This window comes from Nerophis lumbriciformis, linkage group LG04, assembly GCF_033978685.3.
Source record: "Nerophis lumbriciformis linkage group LG04, RoL_Nlum_v2.1, whole genome shotgun sequence".
Classification (NCBI taxonomy): Eukaryota; Metazoa; Chordata; class Actinopteri; order Syngnathiformes; family Syngnathidae; genus Nerophis; species Nerophis lumbriciformis.
Window position 1 is genome coordinate 20,234,771 of NC_084551.2, and position 22,522 is coordinate 20,257,292.

The 22,522-nt window shown below is 39.7% G+C and overlaps 1 protein-coding gene across 3 annotated transcripts in view; it reads left to right on the forward strand.

Annotated features, from left to right (window-relative positions):
• mroh1 (maestro heat-like repeat family member 1) overlaps window positions 1-15,169 on the forward strand; it is a 56,924-nt gene extending 41,755 nt beyond the window's left edge. For all 3 annotated transcript variants that reach the window (XM_061950347.1, XM_061950354.1, XM_061950362.1), the window contains 16 exons: window positions 3,671-3,783; window positions 3,960-4,112; window positions 4,187-4,243; window positions 4,434-4,531; window positions 4,695-4,860; window positions 4,941-5,110; window positions 5,206-5,343; window positions 10,535-10,649; window positions 10,786-10,932; window positions 10,997-11,063; window positions 11,310-11,431; window positions 11,526-11,675; window positions 11,803-11,937; window positions 12,301-12,403; window positions 13,456-13,521; window positions 13,596-15,169. In XM_061950347.1, coding sequence (XP_061806331.1) covers window positions 3,671-3,783; window positions 3,960-4,112; window positions 4,187-4,243; window positions 4,434-4,531; window positions 4,695-4,860; window positions 4,941-5,110; window positions 5,206-5,343; window positions 10,535-10,649; window positions 10,786-10,932; window positions 10,997-11,063; window positions 11,310-11,431; window positions 11,526-11,675; window positions 11,803-11,937; window positions 12,301-12,403; window positions 13,456-13,521; window positions 13,596-13,672 — 1,877 coding nt within the window. In that variant the 3' untranslated portion in view covers window positions 13,673-15,169. The remainder of the gene's footprint in view (window positions 1-3,670; window positions 3,784-3,959; window positions 4,113-4,186; window positions 4,244-4,433; window positions 4,532-4,694; window positions 4,861-4,940; window positions 5,111-5,205; window positions 5,344-10,534; window positions 10,650-10,785; window positions 10,933-10,996; window positions 11,064-11,309; window positions 11,432-11,525; window positions 11,676-11,802; window positions 11,938-12,300; window positions 12,404-13,455; window positions 13,522-13,595) is intronic.
• The last annotated feature ends 7,353 nt before the right edge of the window (window positions 15,170-22,522 follow it).

Genomic DNA, 22,522 nt, shown 5'->3' on the forward strand with positions numbered 1-22,522 from the left:
CCTTTGAAGGAGCGTAGGTATGGGCAGTGTAATATTCTGGGTTGGAGTCAATAACCAGGCGAGGTGACGAAGTTACGTCTCTTCATACTTCAGAACCGACTCCCACACTTGCCGTCAGGGTGCGCAATACAACGTAAACCGTTGGCCAACCAAAAAATAACCATAGAACACCATACGGTATAGTGTTCTGTGGTTACTTTTTGGTTGGCCTAGCAGACGTGACGACAGGCTGTCCTCACTCAAATCCAAACGGACCTGGAGGAGGCGTGCCTTAAGTCCAGCTGGAAATTCGGGAGAATGTTTGTCCCGGGAGATTTTCGGGAGAGGCACTGAAATTCGGGAGTCTCCCGGAAAATTCGGGAGGGTTGGCAAGTATGTGTTACCTTCACCTATATATGCAATATTTATTTTATAAAAGGTGTTTTAACAATGAAAACAGCAAAAGTTATTCTCAGTTCTAAAAGTGGAGCTGAGCATCAGTTTACCAAATATAGGCTTATTTCTTTACTCGCACAGTTTTCAAAAATTCTCAAAAAATTATGTCTTTAAAATCTTATGAAACTAAACTGTATTCTCCTTGCCAATGATACAAGCCTGTACTGTTCTGGGCAAGACCTTGGCCAGCTCTTGGAGACCGTATACAGTTAACTTTTAATTCTTAAAGCAATGGTTTGATGCTAATAAACTATCAATGAATTTAAATAAAACAAAGCATATACATTTTGGAAATAAGGAAATTAACATACCATGTCACATAAGTGTTGGGGACGGCATGGCTCGGGTAAAAGAGCGGCCGTGCCAGCAAATTGAGGGTTCCAGGTTCAATCCCAGCTTCCGCCATCGTAGTCTTGCCCAAGTGTCCTTGGGCAAGACACTTCACCCTTGCTCCTGATGTGTCGTGCTTAATGCCTTGCATGGCGCGGCTCCCGCCATCAGTGTGTGAATGTGTGTATGAATGGGTGAATGTAGAAATAGTGTCAAAGCGCGTTGGGTACCTTGAAGTTAGAAAAGCGCTATACAAGTATAATCCATTTACCATTTAGTTATGTAAAATATATAATTTATACAAAAACTCTGTAAATCAAAATCCTCTTAACATGTTAAATAATTCCATGTGTCTATTATTATGTTGAAATCTGGGGCATACAACTAAACAACTCAGTTTTCTTACTTCAAAAAAAGGCAATTAGAATTGTAAATTATGTGGATTATTATGCTCATAACTACGCTTTTTTCATTAAATTAAAAGCATGAAAACTACATGATCTTGTTGACCTCAACCCTGCTGTTGTGTTGTATAAAGCTCATAACTGCAGGCTGTCTCAGTGTCTCCAGGAGAGGTTTAAATCTGGAAAGGTTTAAATCTGTCTTTCAGAAAGCAAACGTGAGAACTAGTTTTAAAAAGTAGATGTTTTTCAGTCAGGTTCACCTATCTGTGGAACAGAACTGGATGATGCCTTAAGTTAAAGTTAAAGTACCAATGATTGTCACACACACACTAGGTGTGGTGAAATTTGTCCTCTGCATTTGACCCATCCCCTTGTTCACCCCCTGGGAGGTGAGGGGAGCAGTGGGCAGCAGCGGTGCCGCGCCCGGGAATAATTTTTGGTGATTTAACCCCCAATTCCAACCCTTGATGCTGAGTGCCAAGCAGGGAGGTAATGGGTCCCATTTTTTATAGTCTTTGGTATGACTTCCAGTTCAATTCTAAGACTAATGTCTTAGAAAATTATATCGCTTTAAACCAGGGGTGGGCAATTAATTTTTACCGGGGGCCGCATGAGCAACCCGAGCACTGCTGGAGGGCCACATCGACAATATTTCAATTAAATTTTGCTCAAATTATTTTGATGTACCGTAAGATAAATAATAATAATAATAATAATAATTTCATTTAACCTAACTTAACTTTATACAAAAGCAGATTGCTTTTGATGGTTTTATTTTTAACACTGTCTTACACAACACTTCCTGATGTATAATACAATGCAAAAATGTCAATTTCTGTCACTTTATCCTGCACCCTCTTTAAAAGTCCAACATTTTTCCCCGTCAGATTTGGACAACCATCTGTTGTCACACCTGCCAGCTTGTCCCATTTCAGTCCTAACATGTCCTAACACGCATTTACCTATGTGAACAAGTCATTAGCTGTGGTTGTCTCTTTAATTGACTGCATGGCTGCCAGCTCCTCCGTGATTTGAAAGTCTGCAGTTATCCCACGTAAAAAGATGAGCAGCTGGGCGGTGTCACGTACATCGCAGCTCTCATCCAAAGCCAGCGAAAAACAGTCAAAGTCGGCCGTTCTGTTCTTCAGCTGAAGCTCCAAGTTTCCAGCGATGGTCTCAACCTGCCTCGTTACAGTACGTCGGGAGAGTGACACGTTCTTAAACGCTTCCCTCTTCTCCGGCAATATCAGCGCAACAGAGTCCAATAAGCACTCCTTAATAAACTCTCCGTCAGAAAACGACTTACTTTTTCTGGCGATTTTGTGAGAAATGACGAAAATTGTCCTGAGAGCTGCATCTCTGGGGGGGTGAAATTAGGCAAAAAGTCCTTGTTGGGTTTGCAGTTTTACCATCAGCCTCCCTTGCGCGCGCTTCATCAGACAGATTCCGGTATTTTTCCTTGTGCTTCGTCGTGTAGTGGCGATTGAAATTATATTCTTTAAACACAGCAACCTGTGTACCACAAATTAAGCACACGGCTTTACCTTTAATTTCTGTAAAAAAATACTTGGCAGTCCATGTCTTGTTGAAAACACGGCATTCGTCATCAACCTTTCTCTTTTTAGCGTCTCGGGGGTAACCGAGCATCACTTGTCGCTGTGCACATTCACTCACAGGTTACACATGGACATACGCCCATAAATAACACTTTTCAAAATAAAAGCAGAACAGTTGTATTGCACGCACGACATAGATGTTTTTTTTAATTTATTTTGTAATTTGTGATTGCCGCTGTTCACATTCACTCACAATCGCGCACAAGCATAGTCCACACGGAAGTAATACAAATAACGCTTTTCAAAACAAAAGCAGCACCGTTGTATTGCACACTCGACATAGATACTTTTTAAAATGTATTTTGTAATTTATGATTGGCCTCACGCGGGCCGGACTGGGACGCACAAAGGGCCGGATGGGGCCCGTGGGCTGTAGAATGCCCAGGTCAGCTCTAAACTAAACACCAGTAGTTAATACTATGATCAAAGATAACAACAAAAAAATATATGTGGTATATACTGTAAATACTAATGAAAATGTAAGTGTTTGCATATAGTATATTACTGGTACAAATGTTAAACATGTATGAGTGTATATGGGTATTACATAATTGTTGGTATGTAGTTACTGTGTATATATTTGTATAGTTATTTATGCTGTGGACAAGGTGTATTTGTAATGTGTTGTTTAAAGAAAATCTAAAAAGTTTTTATATGTCTATGAAGCTCATGTTTAGAGTTTGATGTCTTGTGGTTTTACTACATCTTGTATTTGACACTGGTAATAGGGTGTAGGTGAAATAAGTGTTTAACTTCAGCCTAAACCCTTTTGGTCTGTAAAATTGTCAATTTATGGATATACAATTGTTTTATTTCGTTAACCACTGACCGATGAAATGATAAACTAACAAAGTATAATTTCGCCTTTTGAAATGTGAATTCCAGGTTTTGCTTTAGACTACAAAGATGAAGCTGTGGATGGCCTTTTGCTTCTCAAAGGCAGACTAGAAAACCCAGACCATTCAGTTCTCTACAAGACTTGCGCTGAGCTCACCAAGGTACATCATTTTAAAGCACACATCAATCAACATGTTGAACTTAAAAAAAAGAAAAGGAAAAAAGTATTACATTTCTTATTTCTATTACACATTGAGATATGGTCACATATTCTGTTTTCCCTCGATAACCTGAATAAGATGGAGGTGATCATTATCTATGTTCTTGTGTGCTTCAGGTGATGAGTAAGCGTCTACCTCAGCAGCAGCTGGCGACATTTGTGTTTATGTTGTTTGAGGGGCTGGTCGACAGTCAGACAAACTGTTGCAGAGCTTCATCTGTCATTCTCAACACTCTGCTGAAGAACAGAGGAGGCGGGCTACAAGAGATGGTAGTGTGACTGCTCACATCACTATGCTTTGTGCTTGTTGCATCCGTTGAATAGAGTTTAATCTCCATTGTTAGGTACCTGAGATGCTGGAGGTGCTTCATGTGCGAATGCAGAGCATCACTGAAGAACAGGTGATGCTCTTGGCTCTGGCCATTTAATAAGTAGTACAATGGTACAATGGTCGTCATAGCAGATATTTGTTTCCATTAGTTTGTGCTGTTACATAGTTTCTTCATGTTTAGAATAACAAAGTTATCCATAGCTAATTATATTTACTATGATATTGCATGATGGAGTCATACCTTTTGTACCTGTGTTTAGGTCAGAGTGGCAGTTGGTCAGACAGTATTAATCCTGGCATCACAGCATATCCAGACTGTTGTTGATACACTAATTAACCAACCACTTCCATATGACAGGTATGCACAAAGATATTAGAATGTTTACCTGCACAATCACACAAGTACAATTGATAACTTATTTCCCCTTAGATATGTATTCCAATGTGTACCGGGTACTTTATTCTTCTTAGAACAGACCTTTGACCAATGCACTATATATCGTTTTTCCTGTTGTTTTTAGCTGGACCAGTGAAATGTGGATGGCTTTGGGAGCCGACCCCATAGTAGCCAATCAAATTATTGAGATGGTGATGGAGAAACTTGCCATCATGGCGCCCTACGTGGACAAGAAAGAGTCTATGATCAGAGGAAGAACCACCAAGGTCGCTACACATAAGCCACTTGCTGTAAGTGATAAACACACAGAAGTGCCGCATTGCAATTACATGTTTATCTTTATACAAATGTGTTTGTTCTTTGTTTGTAGATGACATGTGGTCTCAAAGAACTCTTATTAAATGGCCAGAGCCAAGAGCCAGCACTAAGTCAGTTTCCTCAGCTGTTTTCCTGTCTCACTGTCAGAATGGGAGCTAGTGTCGGAGTGTCGGCGCCAAAGGATAAAAACAACAAAAACACTGCCTCGGTCCACGTTGCAGGGTTTGGCGTATTTGTTGTCTTAATTGTGCTGCCTTTGTGAAGTATATTTATGTCTTCATCTAGAGACTGATAGATTGTTCTGTGTGCGTGTGCAGAGTGGCAGCTGATGCACTGAGAATATTGCTAGCAAGAGCTCAGCTGGATGCAGTGATGAAAAGACTGGATGATGATAATGCTTGGGATGCAATAAAGGAACAGAAGGCACACATCACTGGAGTTACGCTACTAGCAAGGTAAACCAAAAGTACAGAATGTTACCAGATTAATATGTTTCAAGTTTTATGATATGTTTGACCACTGGAAGGGATGGTCACTATTATGCAAAACCAACTTTTCTTACCTGTTAGCACCTGTTTTTGTGTATTTGGGATCCCCATAAGTCTCCCAAAATGTTAAATCAATCCATGAAAGCCTTGTGTATATAATTATAAAATATTGCCTGCTTCCAAATTAGCCCTATGAAATTTGAGATTTTACTGATTTATTTTGCCTTCGTTATGTCAGCGGATATCTTCATATATGGTAGTGGTTTATTTAAAGAGCTTTATGCAAATCTGCCATTTTTGTTCAGTTGTAGTCATTAAGTTCCTGACTTTCTCTATCCTCTTGTTGTGGGGCAGACTGCCTCGTACATGCACATGGCAAATCAAGTCTATTTATAGAGCACAATTTGTACACAGGGCAAATCAAAGTGCTTTACATAAAATTACTGGATGGTAACAAATAGTACACAATGTTACCAGATTAATATGTTTCAAGTTTGATGATATTATGTTTGACCCCTGGAAGGGAAGGTCACTTTTATGCAAAACCAACTTTTCTTACCTGTTAGTACCTGTTTTTCTGTATTTGGGATCCCCATAAGTCTTCCAAAATGTTAAATCAATCCATGAAAGCCTGGTGTATATATTTATAAAATATTGCCTACTTCCGAATTAACCGTATGAAATTTGAGATTTTACTGACGTATTTTACCTTAGTTATGTCAGCGAATATCTTCATATATGGTAGTGGTTTATTTAAAGAGCTTTACGCGAATCTGCCATTTTTTTCCATTTGTAGTCATTAAATTAAGTTCCTTACTTTTTTCTATCCTCTTGTTGTGGGGCAGACTGCCTCGTACATGCACGTGGCAAAGCAAGTCTATTTATAGAGCACAATTTACACACAGGGCAAATCAAAGTGTTTTACATAAGATTACTGGAAGGCAAAAATAAAAATATTAAATCAAAATACAGATTAAAATCATAAAATAAAATGATCATAAAACAATTATAATTAAAATTAAAATCAGTCAAATACTCTAAATAAAATACTTTCAGTTGTCATGCACAATTAAATAAAAGCCTGTATTTTAACATTGCCAATGTTGAGGCTCGTCTCACATCTTCTGGAAGACTATTCCAGATTTTAGGAGCACAAAACTGAAACGCAGATTCACCATGTTTGGACCTGACTCTAGGCAGCAGCAGGAGACCACTCCCTGAGGTTCTCAGAGCTCAAGATGGTTCTTATTGCTCCAACATGTCATATATGTACTTTGGCAAAAGGCCATGAAAACACTTGTACACAAGCAGAGCTCTTTATAGTCTATTATCTGAGCAACAGAAAGCCAGTGCAGTGATGTAAACACTGGACTAATATGGTCATATTTCCTGGTTCTAGTCAGGACTCGGACAGCCGCATTTTGGATTTAGTGCAGCCACTTTAAAGCTCATTCAGAAAGCCCAGTGAGAAGGCCATTACAGTAATTTAACATGCTGGAGACAAAGGCAAGGATTAGTCTTTCTAAGTCGGATTTCGAAATAATACCTCTGATTTTGGCAATGTTTTTCAGGTGGTAAAAAGCTGCTGATGGTATTGACTTAATGTGGTCATTAAAGTTCAAGTCTGAATCCATTATTACCCCTAGATTTCTAACCTGATTATTAGGTTTCAGGGAGAGGGTCTCAAGGTGACTAATAATCGTTTCTCTTTGCTTCTGTGGGCCAAAGACAATGATTTAAGTTTTGTCTGAGTTTAGCTGAAGAAAATTGTCTTGCGTTTACACATTGATCTGTTCAATGCAGCGATGAATTGAATCAACTGGCCGACGTTCATCTGCCGTCTATTTATGAGCCTTCCTGTAACAGCCGCAGACACAACTGCTGGTTTGGGTCTAACCGAAAAGTCAAAGAAAACACAGATATGATCTGTTAAAGCAGCATCGATAACATTCTCGTGTGAAATAGCAAGACCCTTAGTAATGATTAAGGCTGCAGCTAACGATTATTTTTCTATCGATTAATCTATAGATTATTTTTTTCGATTAATCGGTTAATCTATAGATTATTTTTTTCGATTAATCTATAGATTATTTTTCCTTTTACCGATTATTTTTTTTATTTAAAATGAAGATGAAAAAATAAATGTAGGCCAGTTTTTTCAAAAGACATGGCTTTTATTTACCAAAAAAAAAAGTATGGCCACTCAGTCAACATTGACAACAACATGACAAAATATTCTGTAACAATGTAAACATTTAAAACTTTTAACATTTAACAAAATTAAAAGTAGTTTATTTGCTTTTTAATGTGCAAATATAAAAGTAAACATCCAGTGCAAATCTTAATATTCTGCAATAGTATAAGCATTTCAAAAGTAAAAGTATTGCTTATTTTGCTTTAAAATGTGCAAAAATAAAGATAAACATCCAATACAAAAAAGTGCAAAACGAAAATAATCTGTAACAATGTAAACATTTCAACAAAAGTAAAAGTATTGCTTATTTGCTAAAATGTGCAAAAATAAAAATAAACATCCAATACAAAAAAGTGCAAAACAATATATTCTGTAACAGTGTAAACATTTCAACAAAAGTAAAAGTATTGCTTATTTTGCTTAATAACACAACAATGATAATATGATTAAAGTGAAAGTTAATTGTTGGTTTGTACATAGTATATGTAACCGTTAATGTTGTAAAAGGTATTTGCACAACTAATTAACGTTAGCGTTTGTGACACGTCTTGTGCCGTGGGGTTCTTTCAGGACCGACAGACTGAACGCCAGACGGCTTTGCCAGGTTTACAATCTTTTAATTTTACACAAAGTATTTTCTCTTCCAACTCTTTTCTCTTTCTTTCCTCGCTTTTCAGCTCCTCTTCCTCGCTCGCTCGTTGTCTCCTGTCTCTGTCTCTCCTCCTCTCTCGCTCCACGTCAGCTTCACTCTGACTCCTTCCAGTCTCTCTTCCCTTTCTCTCTGCTGCTCCCCTTTTCTTCAGCGAGAGGAGATTGGATGATCGTGCCCAGGTGCGCGGATCGCGCACCTGGGCACGATTGCGGCGTCGCTCCCGGCGCGCCCCACCTCGCCGCTCGCTCGCCGGCCCCGCCTCTCCACAGCGTTAAAGAGGAGTGCGTCTTTGTAAACACTGCACGCCAAACGCACCTCTCAGAGCGAAACGGTGCTTTAGTTTATGAATTTACAACGCAGATACAAATGACACATTCATGTTTTTGTGTAATGATGACAACGTATACTCACGCGGACGATTGACTAGTTGATGGTGATGGCAAGAACGCTGTCGGTTTTCTTTTCAAATGTTCGTTCATAGCCGTTGTGCTGCTATGATAGGCCATTTCCGCTCGACACAGTGTGCACTGTGCATACAACAACATTATTAGGCCGTTTATTGAAATACTCCCACACTTTTGATGACTTTTGGCGTGCTTTTTCCCCCTCGCTCGCACTGTCTGCTTTGCGATCCGCCATGACAGTAGTGTGACGTAAATATGCGACGCATCGACGCACAAAAATGGCGTCGACGTATTTACGTAACCGATGACGTCGACGCGTCGTTTCAGCCTTAGTAATGATCAAATCAAGAGTGTGGCTACTGCGGTGGGTGGTGGGCTCCTTTTATGTGCTGAGTTAAAACAAACATTTTAAGGACATCACTGGGTTCTTTAGCTTGCCTGTCAATGGCTACATCCACATGAACATTTAAGTCCTCTGTGTTGATCAAACAGTCAAAGTCAATGCACACAACTGAAAGTTATTCCATTAAATCATCAATAAATGATTTTGAATTATGTGGCGGTTTGTAAATAGTGAGATAAAGTATGGATGAATGTTTTATTTGCATTTTGAAGGACACATACTCAAATGATGAAAAACCCCTAAATGACAATTTGTGGGTGCGGATATGTTCCCTGAATATGGCATTAACACCCCAGCCCATCTGATTTTGTTGTGTCTCAAACAAATAATTAAAGTGAAAGGGGCAAGTTTGAATAATAACTGCATTTGTTGCACATGCATCCTCCACTGTTGCCATTTCTAATAAAAAGTAGTGTATAGTTTTAACTTATCTGTCAGAAGACTTGATATGAAAATGCTAAAAACTACAAAATGGCTGACTGGGTGGAAACACAGCTGAAGGGAACATGGCCTGGAGGAAGTCTATGGCACATAAATAAGCCCACAAAACGGTGCATACTGAACAGACTGTCAAGCTTTGCAGCTTGTATATAGTCTTTAAAACAATATTTTTTTTACAATTTTAACCTAAGAACCACCATTACATGTTATGTTGACCACAAGTGTTTCAAATGTTAAACAACAATACGACCCCTTTTAGACGTAAAAATTATATATTTGGGATGTAGCAATTTATACATGCAAACCAGCAGGTGTTGCCCAGCATCTTGTTCCCAAGCAAGCGAGCACATTTCTTCCTGTCACCCACACACACACACACACACACACACACACACACACACACACACACACACACCAACGTTGACGATAAGAGATCCATTCACATTAGAGACCTGCTTGAAAAAAGTGTCTGAAAAGTTCTAAAAAAAAAAAAAAACGTAACTTTTCAGGATTTCAGGATTAATAAAATAGAGATTAGTTACCAAGCTATTGACACTTGTTATAGTAATATACCAGAGGTTATTTCACTGATATTGAAAACAGAAGTTAAAACAATTTGTCAAAAATATGTCTCCAAAAACTGGGCTCATAAAGGATGGGTTATCTTCTATTCAGGCAATAGGGTGTTTCTTGGGTGTTTAGTGTTGGGTATAAAAAAAATTAAAAAAACTCCAAACAAGGTGAAGGTTCAACATTCTCTTTGGACGGATTATGTTAAGGGGTCCATTGTTGTACTACATGACAATATGCAATAGTAATGTTGAAAACACTATCAGTACTTCTACTGTTTTTTTATTATGACTACTACTGGTAAGAGTAATATGTTATTTCCTGTTTAATGACAAAGTATACAATTGTTCCAGTATTGTTATTGTTTGTCCAAACCCTCATCAATACATATAACCGTTGGGTTTGTTTTTAAGAATTAGCTTCATTCCGCTCTTTCCCACTTTTCAGTAAAGACTGCAAATTTTAAGAATGACAGATAATTTTTTTCTATTTAGGGCAATGGCGAAACACGCTGGCCCGAGGTTGCCCGCCATCGTTGAGGGTCTGTGCCCGTCCTTGAACAGCATCTATGAGTGTCAGCGGATCACCGTCACAGCTTTTTTCTCTGAGGTGACAACCAGCAAATGTTGTCACTTTTTAACGTTGTACTAATATTTTGGTGCAAATGTTAAGAATTTAGAAAAAAAAACAAAACACAAACTTGCCTTTAACATGATGAATATAATGTATTTTGCTTTCTAAATAGCTGTTGAACCATCACGTGGCGACAGAATTGATGTTGATTGACGTGTTAATGAACAACATGATGGAAAGGATATCCGATCCTTGCAGCACTGTCCGCATGTTGGCGGTGAGGGGGCTTGGTAATATAGCTGTTGGCTCCCCTGAAAAGGTATGCACACACAAGAACATGCAAACACTCGTTTGAATGGAGGAAACACATATTTTTCTTCTAGGTGAACAAATATGCCAAAGAGCTGCTGGCAGCAATGAGTTCAGGCATGGAGGAAAAAGATGATCCAGGTAACTGACATGTTGGAGAACAATCCCTCTTGTCACTTGTTCCTTTCTTTTGTCTGAATCAATTGAAGGTTAGGGTTATTTTGTTGAATAGGAGTTGAATGTTCTTGTTGACATGACACATACAGTGTCAATGGATAAGAGATAATTTACCTAAGTTTGATCACTGTCTTGACAGCCTACCAAACGAACTGTATTAAGATTAAAGGCAAACTAGTTTTCGGGTACAGATAAGTTGTCTCCCTGCAGGCAAGCTGATTACTCTTGAGGCCATGTCAGGCCTGTCTAAAGTTCTCATCTACCTGGACAAGACGAATGTCCACTTACTAGTGGTTTATATCTTCATGAAGATCAAGCCATTTTTAGAGAGCGTAAGTTGTTTTAAGTATTTTCACATCAGAATGTACCAGTTGACATCTTGGTTATGCTGAGGAACAGTTAATATGAAAGACGTTACATTTCCAGGAGAACGATGAGATCCGCTGTACTTCCATCCATCTAATGGGGAACCTGTCTAAGTTTGGTTCTGGAGAGCCACTGTTCAAAGACCAAATTCACAATGTTCTGGTCAGTCTGCTTTTACACCTGGTTGATCCAAACCCACATGTTGTAAAGGTAAGAAATGGGCTTTTCCTACAAGTAGAATGCATGTTTTTTTAAAAGATTAATATTGACATGATACACAAGTCAAATGGACCATTGTTTTGTGTTAAATTTCATGTTGTTTTTCTTTTGTGTCCAGGCCTGTAAGTATTCTATGCGTGTGTGTGCACCAATGGTGGGCTCGGAGCAGATCACAGCCATGTTTCAGAATCATCTCTATGAAGACAAGAGCCTGCACTACGGGGAGTTCATCAATGATCTCACCAAGTACCTGGTGAGACACGCACGCACGCACGCATGCACGCAACGCGCGTGCGATCTGATGTGACTTGAAGCAACTAAGGAAAATGGAGTGCATTACATGGCGACTCCTAGTATAGGTGCTGTTGATTCAGTCCCAACTATTTTCTATAAGCTAAAGCAGTGATTTTCAATTATTTTCTGTTATTTTTTTGAGCTACAGACTTCAGCTGTTTCACAACTACTTTGGGAAGCATTATTTTATTTACTATGACACTGATCTGGAAACGGGAGTTCAAAACATTCAGACACAGATTCTCAAATTCAAAAGCTAGTATTTAATTGATTAGGAAATGTAGTTAAATGCCTTTGTGCTTCTCTGCGATATTGTTTGCAGATCCAGGACTTTCCAGGCATGCTAAACTTCTACCACATCTCAGTCCTCCAGTTCTTTAAGAGCAACTGGTCTGAAGTTCGTGCAGGAGCTGCTATGTTCATAGGTATGGAATCAAACCGGTCTGTCCAGGTCTGCATTTTATTGCATTTTTCCATTTTCAAGTGCAATTTCTGAAACCTGTAGGGATGTTCCAATCAGGGTTATATGCTGACGATTCCAATACCGATCATATATGATCACATGTATTAACTGTACATTTTACTTATGGTGAGTGTTATTGTCAATGCGATTAAATCAACACACTATTTAAACTACCGGTAGGTCCTTTTTATTACATGAAATATTATTTAAGCAAAACAAAGTCAATAGTACACAGTAACTAACATAACATCTGATCACAAGTCATTTGGTTTTTGCCCTGAAAATCCCTGTGTCCAGAGTTTAGAAACATAAACAAAAACAACAAAAAAAATGATTTTGTGACTGCCGTCTGGTTTGCCTGTCTGAAAAGCCGGCCCTGCTGTCTGCTCCTGCTTGCTCTTACTCAGTGTGTAACATGTTTAGCTTTGTCCTGTGCGTACACGACTCACTCAGAGGGTTTACTGTCCACCTCCAAGAAAGCCTTCTCTGATTTCAGATCAACATTTGCAAAAAAAAATAAAAGATTCCAGCTGCAGTAACACTCCCCTACTCTACTCGTGACAAAGGAATAATAATATATTACATTTATATAGCACTTTTCTTTACGGTCAAAACAGTTTCCAGTAAAAAGGGAGTAAGAACCCATCTATAATTTGCTCCACACCGTGGTGGTGGTAAGCTAACACAAGGATACTAACTAACTAATAGTCAACGAGAGTTGTGGTTGCCCAAAGAGTTAATGTCACATCTTGTGTTCAACCCTGACAAAGAGCAATGAAACAAGCATGTCCAAAATGGCTGTTCTTTAATTGACCCACAGCACCTTGTAAAAATAGAAACAAAAACTGCGAAAATGGGAAAAATACTGTAAAATTATGATACCAATAAACTATTAATAACACAAAGCTTAGAGAAGACTTATAACATTTCTTCAAAGTTGGCATGTCCTAAGATGAAAACACATTAACATTACATGTTTGTTTCTTACATGCTCATAATGTGTTTTCTTATCAGGGTTTCTGCTGGGGAACCTTCCAGAGGAGCATCTCCTCCATCTCAATATGGGCACCATCACTAAAGGTGATACATCTACCATGTCTTTGCTGACTTTAGAGTACGTATGTGCACTATAATATACGTGTTTTCATCCTCAGGTCTAGTGATGCTGCTCCAAGATCCCGACCCTGTGGTGAGAGTGAAGGCTGCAGAGGCCATGGGACACTTCCACTGACACAAAGATCAACACAGCTCTAATTTACTGGCAAGTGTTTGTCCATTATCACTTACCTGTACATCGACGTGGAAGAGAGCAATAAGTACAACTCTTTATGTGGTATTAACGTTACAAAAACCACGATGTTCACGAAATAACATTCCATTTTAATGAAGTCCACAAACGCATCAACATTAAAACACACTTGCACTTAAATAATTGTAGCTCGGTTTGTCACATGACTTATAGTCCTAATAGTGTTATATTTTAGTAACCAAAGACTGTAGCAGAGGCATGTCTGTGACATTCTCGCTACACACATGCAATTTTTTTTTTTTTATTACAGATACGTAGAGAATTATGTTTTTATAAAAAAATTTAGTTTCTTCAAATATTGTCTGAATGACACGTATTTCTGTGTAGATATACTATTTTACTTGTGTGTGTTTGTGTGTGTGTGTGGATAAACTGAGCTCAGTTGCTTATGGAAGTCTCTAAATAATGGGGTTGGAGGGATGCCAGACAAAGCCAAATTATGTGACATTTCGCTCTGCTTTTCATTTTTTTGCTGGGTTTGATCTGGGTTTTTTTGTCACATATTCCAGCCAATCATCTTCTAGTGACAGATGATTTATAAAGTTGGCTGAGTGGCGACCAAAGGGGAAAATGCTTGAGCCGTGTTGGTGCCAAGCAACATCTCATAACTATTATTGCTCCTTATTGAGCTGTTTTTTTTTGTTTTTTTTGATAATACACATTTGTTAGATTATTAATAATACATGCACGTCATCAACATATCAGCCAATGGAGAATACATCTGCAGTGCAACCCGACCTTACAATTCATAGAGAAATGTATACAAATTATTTAATTAGTGTTCTCATGTAAATTGATGATATGTTAAAATAAGCCTGATGCTTAAAGTGCCAATTTGCATAGTATAGAACATATTTTTAAATGACTCTTGATGTCACAATTGGAATGTGTTTTATATTTTTCATATGTCACAGTTTGCGTTTACGTGTTTGTGTGTCAGCCTTATCTTATCTGCTGATGTGTATTTGCAGCTTTCATTTTGCATTCCTATCCTAAAAACAACAATCAGCCAGGTAATCAATCACCTTAAGTTCAAGCAGTCTCCTAATTTGTGAATACAAGATTTTTATTAAGTTCATGTATGAAATATTTTCCTACATCTGTGTTTATTTATTGAGATGTTAAACGGGGATTTGTGGCACTTTCTAACAATGTTGTCTAGCATTACGCTTGTTTGGTTTTTTAAATGTTGATGTAATTATGCTTATTTCTTTACATGTTTACATTAGGTGAGTCGACTTCATTAAACGTTTTTTTAACATATTGTATTAGGCACAATTCCGTTTGTATGTCACATGATAATCTTGAGATTACAAATGGCTCAGTGTGTGAATGTGTAAAAGAATGAAATTTGCATGTGCGTCAAATGGAGAAATAAAGACATACATTAAAAGGTTTATTATTTTTTCTATTCGTACATTTTTTTGGTAATGTTTTTCCTTAAAAAGTTCAATTGTATCACACAATCTAACACATTCATGCCAATGCTTCCTCAACAATTTCAAAGGAGTGCAATTTTGTTCGTGTCCACATGATTGTACGAAAGAGACACATTGTCACCATGCATGGAAGTTATATAAGACAAAAACAACATCAACTAATAAGAAAGAAGCAATTCATTCTATTTATTTTCCACACTATTCTATTTAGATAGTAATAAGGCTAGGAGTGAATTACTTAACTGCAACTAACATCACTTTTCCCACACATCTTAGAAAAACTAAGTGTATGAATCTTAAAGGAGCCATATGTAATAATGTGGCCAGAAATGGTACTGCAATCACGGTCAAAATGATGTAGTCCTCTCCCTCTCTCCCTGACTGAGGTTGCCAAATGCGCAGCTGAATCCAGCTCAATCAACTGGGAAGTTCAAACTTCCACTGCCTCTTACTAGGTCAGGGGTCGGCAATCTTTACCAGTCAAAGAGCCATTTTGACCAGTTTCACAAATTAAAGAAAACAATGGGAGCCACAAAAAAATGTTTTAATTTAAAATGAAATAACACTGCATACAAAGATTTTTTTTGCTTTGTGCTATGTATAAACCAAGGGTCTCAGACACGCACCTTAATATGAAAATTGAATGTTAGTGTGGACCGCGGGTTTTATATGAATGGCGCTTGACAGCATCATACTTGTCAACCCTCCCGATTTTTCTGGCAGACTACGAATTTCAAGGCACCTATTCTCTCGAACGTGCCGTAATGTTGTGTCGTTCGCGAACGATTCATTCGAACGAACGAATCTTTTGAGTGAACGTACTGAACCGAATCACTTGATGAACTGATTCGTTCCTTTCTCAGTTCAGTTGAGCTCCGCCGCGACCATGCCGGTATGAGTGGAACTGGCGCATTCTGTGACTCACTGGACCCTCGACGTCGGCGAACGACGCAGCCAGCTACTTGTCATGGGGGCGGGGGGATGGACTGAGTGAACGATTTGTTCACCGCGGATTAACGACATGAATCACTTAGTGAACGACAGAATCAGGACTCGCGAACCTACTGACACAGAGAACTGACTGTGTCGCCGAGGAGGACGTCACATTGAGGCTCTCGTTCAGTCACTGTGCGCGTCGTTCATTGGGTGCTGAGGGCTTGTGTCGTTCGCGAACTGACACACACCGAGATCTGCCGCTGGGGAAGCTGTTACTGACTGACTCATGATTCGCCGACCTGCACACAGAACTGCTGCTGCAGAAGTGATTCAGGTTCACGTACTGAACTGTGCTGACTGTGGCGCTGTGTTAGTCACTCACTGCCTGGTGTACTGCATGCACAGAGCTGTGTAGGGACTCGCGTTCACCCTATTTGCTGCTTCTCCCGCAAATGTCTGCACTGTACTGTACCTAACTCTTCCGGGCTACATTATACACCCCCGCTACCAAACTCCGCCCACCTCAACTGATGCACAGAGGGAGGGGGTGGGGGGGGGGGTTGATGTGTGAGGGAGCAGGGTTGGGGTGGGGCGGGGTTTGGTGGTAGCAGGGGTGTATAATGTAGCCCAGAAGAGTCAGGGCTGCATGGGATTCTGGGTATTAGTTCTGTTGTGTTTATGTTGTGTTAAGGTGCAGATGTTCTCCCGAAATGTGTTTGTCATTCTTGTTTGGTTTTGGTTCAAAGTGTGGCGCATTATTAGTAAGAGTGTTAAAGTTGTTTTATATGGCCACCATCAGTGTAACCTGTGTGGCTGTTGACCAAGTATGCCTTGCTGTCGCTTACATGTGCAAGCAGAAGATGCATATAACAAAAGGCTGGGCTGGCACGCTGTTTATACAGATTGTAGAGGGTGCTAAATGCTGTACCATCATGGCACGCCCTTATTATCATTGTAAGGGTGAAAATCTGAGAATATTAATCCCGGGTGTGTTTTCTGCGAGAGGCACTGAAATCCGGAAGTTTCCCGGGAAAAAACATGTATGCAGCTGAGCCGCATCAGAGTGATCAAAGAGCCGCATGCGGCTCCGGAGCCGCGGGTTGCCGACCCCTATACTAGGTGTTGAGGTGCTGAGGCTATAATAGCTGAATAGACAAAAACATATCTCTAACCATCACGTTTTACACCGAAATTTGGCTATTTTCAGGGAGAAGTACGTCATGCCTGCATACAATATCCCAACAAATGGCAATCATATGGTTATTGTCAGTTCTATCAGAAAACAAAGACTAAAACAAATTACAACCAATGCTCGCAATGGTTATACTGGTAAAATAAGTGGAGCATGCTTAACAGCCAAATGTACGCCCAAAACTAAATAGGAGACATTTTACCAAGGTATGCCTATAGGCTACACGAATAAGGAATTATTTTATGATGTGATTTGGCTGTCTCCATACATTTCACATTGTCATGATGACAGCCATGCTAATGTTGGAACCCATTTCCTCAGCGTATCAGCATATTGAGAACGAAATACTAAGCATTCATTCCACAAACATACCAGCTTTGTTAGACAATAACCTAGACTGTATTTGACAATATGGTTTATATATGAAAAGTCAATTTCCATTTATTACAAGTAATTATGTGGGCTCTGTACCGAGGATGTCGTTGTGGCTTGTGCAGCCCTTTGAGATACTTGTGATTTAGGGCTATATAAATAAACATTGATTGATTGATTGATTGATTGATAAGAAAACGTAAATGCCTGACTCACACCTGTATCAGTATCTGAGGTAAACAATGCATTAAAGAGTCTGGACACAACTAAAGCAGCAGGACCTGATCAAATTGAACCATTTTTCTTAAAATTGGCTGCTGATTTTATTGCTGAGCCTCTCTCGCATATTTTTAACCTAAATCTAACAAGTAAAAGCATTCCAAAAATCTGGAAATCAGCCTTGCTAAAAGGGGGTGAACCCACAAATACAAATAATTACAGACCAATTTCTAAATTATGCATTTTAGCAAAATTGTTTGAGAAGATCATAAGTAACCAGCCAAAGGATTTTTTAGAATCAAACAATATTTTATCTCCATTTCAATCTGGTTTTAGAAAACAGCACAGCACTATTACAGCTGCTCTTAAAGTTAAAAGTTAAAGTTAAAGTACCAATGATTGTCACACACACACACTAGGTGTGGCGAGATTATTCTCTGCATTTGACCCATCACCCTTGATCACCCCCTGGGAGGTGAGGGGAGCAGTGGGCAGCAGCGGTGGCCGCGCCCGGGAATCATTTTGGTGATTTAACCCCCAATTCCAACCCTTGATGCTGAGTGCCAAGCAGGGAGGTAATGGGTCCCATTTTTATAGTCTTTGGTATGACTCGGCCGGGATTTGAACTCACAACCTACCGATCTCAGGGCGGACACTCTAACCACTAGGCCACTGAGTAATGTCCTCAATGATTTAATCGAGGCTGTAGACGGCAAGAAATATTGTGTCGCCCTATTTATTGATTTGTCAAAAGCATTTGACACAGTAGACCACAGTCTGTTAATTCAAGCCCTTCATCACGTTAGATTATCTAAAAATGCTGCTGCTTGGTTCACAGACTATCTTTCCAGCAGAACACAATGTGTACAGGTGGCTGGGACGACCTCTTCATTACTGGACATTACCAAAGGAGTTCTACAAGGCTCAGTGCTGGGGCCCATTTTATTTTCTATCTACTTAAATAATCTTTGCAATAATTTGTCAAATGCAATGTACCATTTTTATGCAGACGACACCATTATTTATTGCTGTTCAACCTTCATCACTCAGGCTTTTGAGTTTTTACAAGCTGCTTTTGATGTCAACCAGGCTTGCTTATTTGATCTTAAATTGGTTTTAAATACAGATAAAAAGCAAGGTAATGGTTTTCTCTCATTCAAGGGTGCTACTGGAACATATTCCAAATATTGTAACATCAAATGGAAACCCTATAGTCTACAGAGCAGGTATTAAATTACAAGTACTTGGGTTTTACTCTTGATCAGGAGCTTTCATTTAAAGCCCATATTAACAACTTGGTCTCTAAGCTTAGGGTAAAGCTTGGTTTCTTTTTTAGAAATAAAAACTGCTTCTCTCTTAAAGTCAGAGAGAAATTGGTGACAGCGACTATCTTGCCCGTAATTGATTATGGAGATGTGCTTTATTTTAGTGCATCATCTAAATTCCTCCAGTCCTTGGACACTGTTTTTCACTCAGCACTAAGATTTGTTACTGGCTGTCGTAGTCTCACCCACCACTGTCAACTGTATATGAAGGCAGACTTATCTTCATTGAGTGCACGCAGATACACACATTGGCTGACTATCATTTATAAGGATCTTTTAGGTTTAATACCTCCATACTTGTGTACTTTGTTACAAAGAAAAAACAGCTCTTATGCATTACGTTCTAACAATTTGTATGTTTTAACTGTTCCCCATGTACGGACTGAATTTGGCAAAAGAGCTTTTGGCATTGCTGCCCCTATGGCATGGAATGCATTGCAGACGAAACTGAAACTCAGTGAACTACTTCCATTTGGAGACTTCCGTTCTGTCCTGAGGGACAATCAGCAAGAGACTTTTGCACAGTGCCTGTGTTTTCAAAAGGTGTAAATCTTTATTGTTTTACAGTTCTCTTTTATGTATTTTAAAATGTATGTCTCAACGTATTACTTTTTTGAAACTGCTCTGTGACATGTGCTGTTGACCTCTTGGACAGGTCACCCTTGTGAAAGAGATCTTGATCTCAATGGGTTTCTTATCTGGTTAAATAAAGCTTTAATTACCTATCAAGGAGGAAATTAGCAAGTTTTGAGTCAGATGAAAAAATCTTCTCCGCCTTCAATTGTCTCCATCTTTCAAAGGCATCCCGATACAAATTTTCATTTTGTTCCTGGCTTTGTCATAAATAAGTTGAGAATCATAACGACGCCTTTTAGATTTACTAAGGTTTGACATGTTTAGTAACTTTACCAGTGGCAGTAGCCAGACGAAGAGTGCGATGCGTGATTGGCAACCTGGATGTGACACTTACAGACTTTCTAATTTGTCAAACGGTAGAGGGCAGGACATCAAAATGAAAACAATAACAAGATTTTGGGGCTGTAAATCAAATTTTTAAATGAGCATATCCTGGCTGAACTACTGTTATCAGTTAGAGGTATTCGAAAAGAACATATCAGGGCCATTTAATGATTAGTTGACATGAAATTATTACATATGGCTCCTTTCACTAAATATTTGCAAACCATCTTAAAAGTATGGTGAATAAAAGCGATTGCAAAGTTAACAGTATGATAGTAATAATATTACTAATGATCAGATTCCTGTCAATGGTATTTGAAGATTACATCTTAATCCAAAAGGTGTTTTTTTGTTTAGATTTGTACACAACCAATACCATTTCATGGTATATTTATTTTAAACCTACGGACTCTGAAATTTGGAAGAGCTTATGTATTAGATGTGCGTCAATGTAATTTTACAACTGCCTTTAAAAATAAAACAAAATACACCTATTTAGGTTTTTAAACATTGAACAGAGTGATATTCCTGCATGTGTTCCATTTGTAATGAAGCTTTTGAATTTGAAAAGGTTATTTTTTTTAATCAGTTTTCTCCTCTTGAACGTAATAATCCAATCATCCATCTCTTTATTTTTATTATCACGTAAATGGTCCATAAATGCAATTTTGGACCGGGCGAGAACCATAGACTCAGATTTGGAGGTGCTGATTCTCATCCGTTTGCTTCACACTGAGCTGCAAACTGATCCAGTGAGAGCTGAAAATCCTGGCCAGATGAAGCCATCAGAAACACATAATCTGCAAAATGCAGAGACCTAATCCTGTAGCCACCAAAGCAGATCCCCTCAATACCCTGACTGCGCCTAGAAATTCTGTCCATACAAGTTATCAACAGAATTGGTGACAAAGGGCAGCCCTGGCGGAGTCTAACTCTCACTGGAAACGGGTCCGACTTACTGCCGATAATGCGGACCAAGCTCTGACATTGATCATACAGGGAGTGCACCACCACAATCAGACAGTTCGATACCTCATACTCTCTGAGCACTCCCCACAGGACTTCCCAAGGGACACGGTCTAATGCCTTGTCCAAGTCCACAAAGCACATGCAGACTGGTTGAGCAAAGTCTCATGCACCCTCAAGGATCCTGCCGAGAGTATAGAGCTAGTCAACAGTTCCATGACCAGGACAAATCCGAGGTTTGACTATCTGGAGTAGCCTCCTCTCCAGTACAATTGAATAGACCTTACCTGGAAGGCTGAGGAGTGTGATCCCACAATAGTTGGAACACAACCTTTGGTTCCCCTTCTTCAAGAGAGGAACCACCACCCCTGTCTGCCAAAGCGAAGGTACCGCCCCCGATGCCCGAGTCTTGTCAACCAAGACAGCCCCATCGCATCCAAAGACTTCAGGAACTCAAGGCAGTTGGATCTCATCCACGCTCAGGGCCTTGCCACTAAGGAGCTTTTTAGCTACCTCGGCAACCTCAGCCCCAGAAATAGGAGAGCCCACCACGTATTCCCCAGGCTCTGCATCCTCATAGGAAGACTTGTAGGTGGGATTGAGAAGGTTTTCAAAGTATTCTCTCCACCGATCCACAACATCTTGAGTCGAGGTCAGCAGCACACCATCCTCACCATACACGGTGCACTGCTTCCCCCTCCTGGGGCGGCGGATGGTGGTCCAGTATCGCTTCAAGTATCGTGTCCAAAACATGAGACCGCAAATCCGATGACACAACCATGGTATTTGTTAAGGACAATCTGTGACAAGCACAAACGTCCAATAACAAAACATCACTGGGGTTCAGATCTGGGCGGCCATTCCTCCCAATCAGACCTCTCCAGGTTTCACTGTCGTTGCCAAATGTGAGTGTTGAAGTCTGAGCCTAGCCGGGCCCCATGGGAACAGGCCCAGCCACCAGGCGCTCGCCATCAAGCCACACCGGCGGGGATGGCTCCAGAGGGTAGGCCCCTGTGACCCGAGTCTGGGCGAGGGAAATCTGGGTCCTTGATTTTGATTTTTCCAGGGGTCTTCGAGCTGCTCTGTCTGGTATCTCACCTCGGACCTGTTTGTCTTGAGAGACTTAGAAGCCCCCAGACGACATAGCTCTTGGGATCATTGGGACATGCAAACTACTCTACCATGATAAGGGAGCTACATTCCAATTTGCCTTTTAATGGATTCATTTCGTGTGTGTGTGTGTGTGTGTGTGTGTGTGTGTGTGTGTGTGTGTGTGTGTGTGTGTGTGTGTGTGTGTGTGTGTGTGTGTGTGTGTGTGTGTGTGTGTGTGTGTGTGTGTGTGTGTTAGAGATGCGCGGTTTGC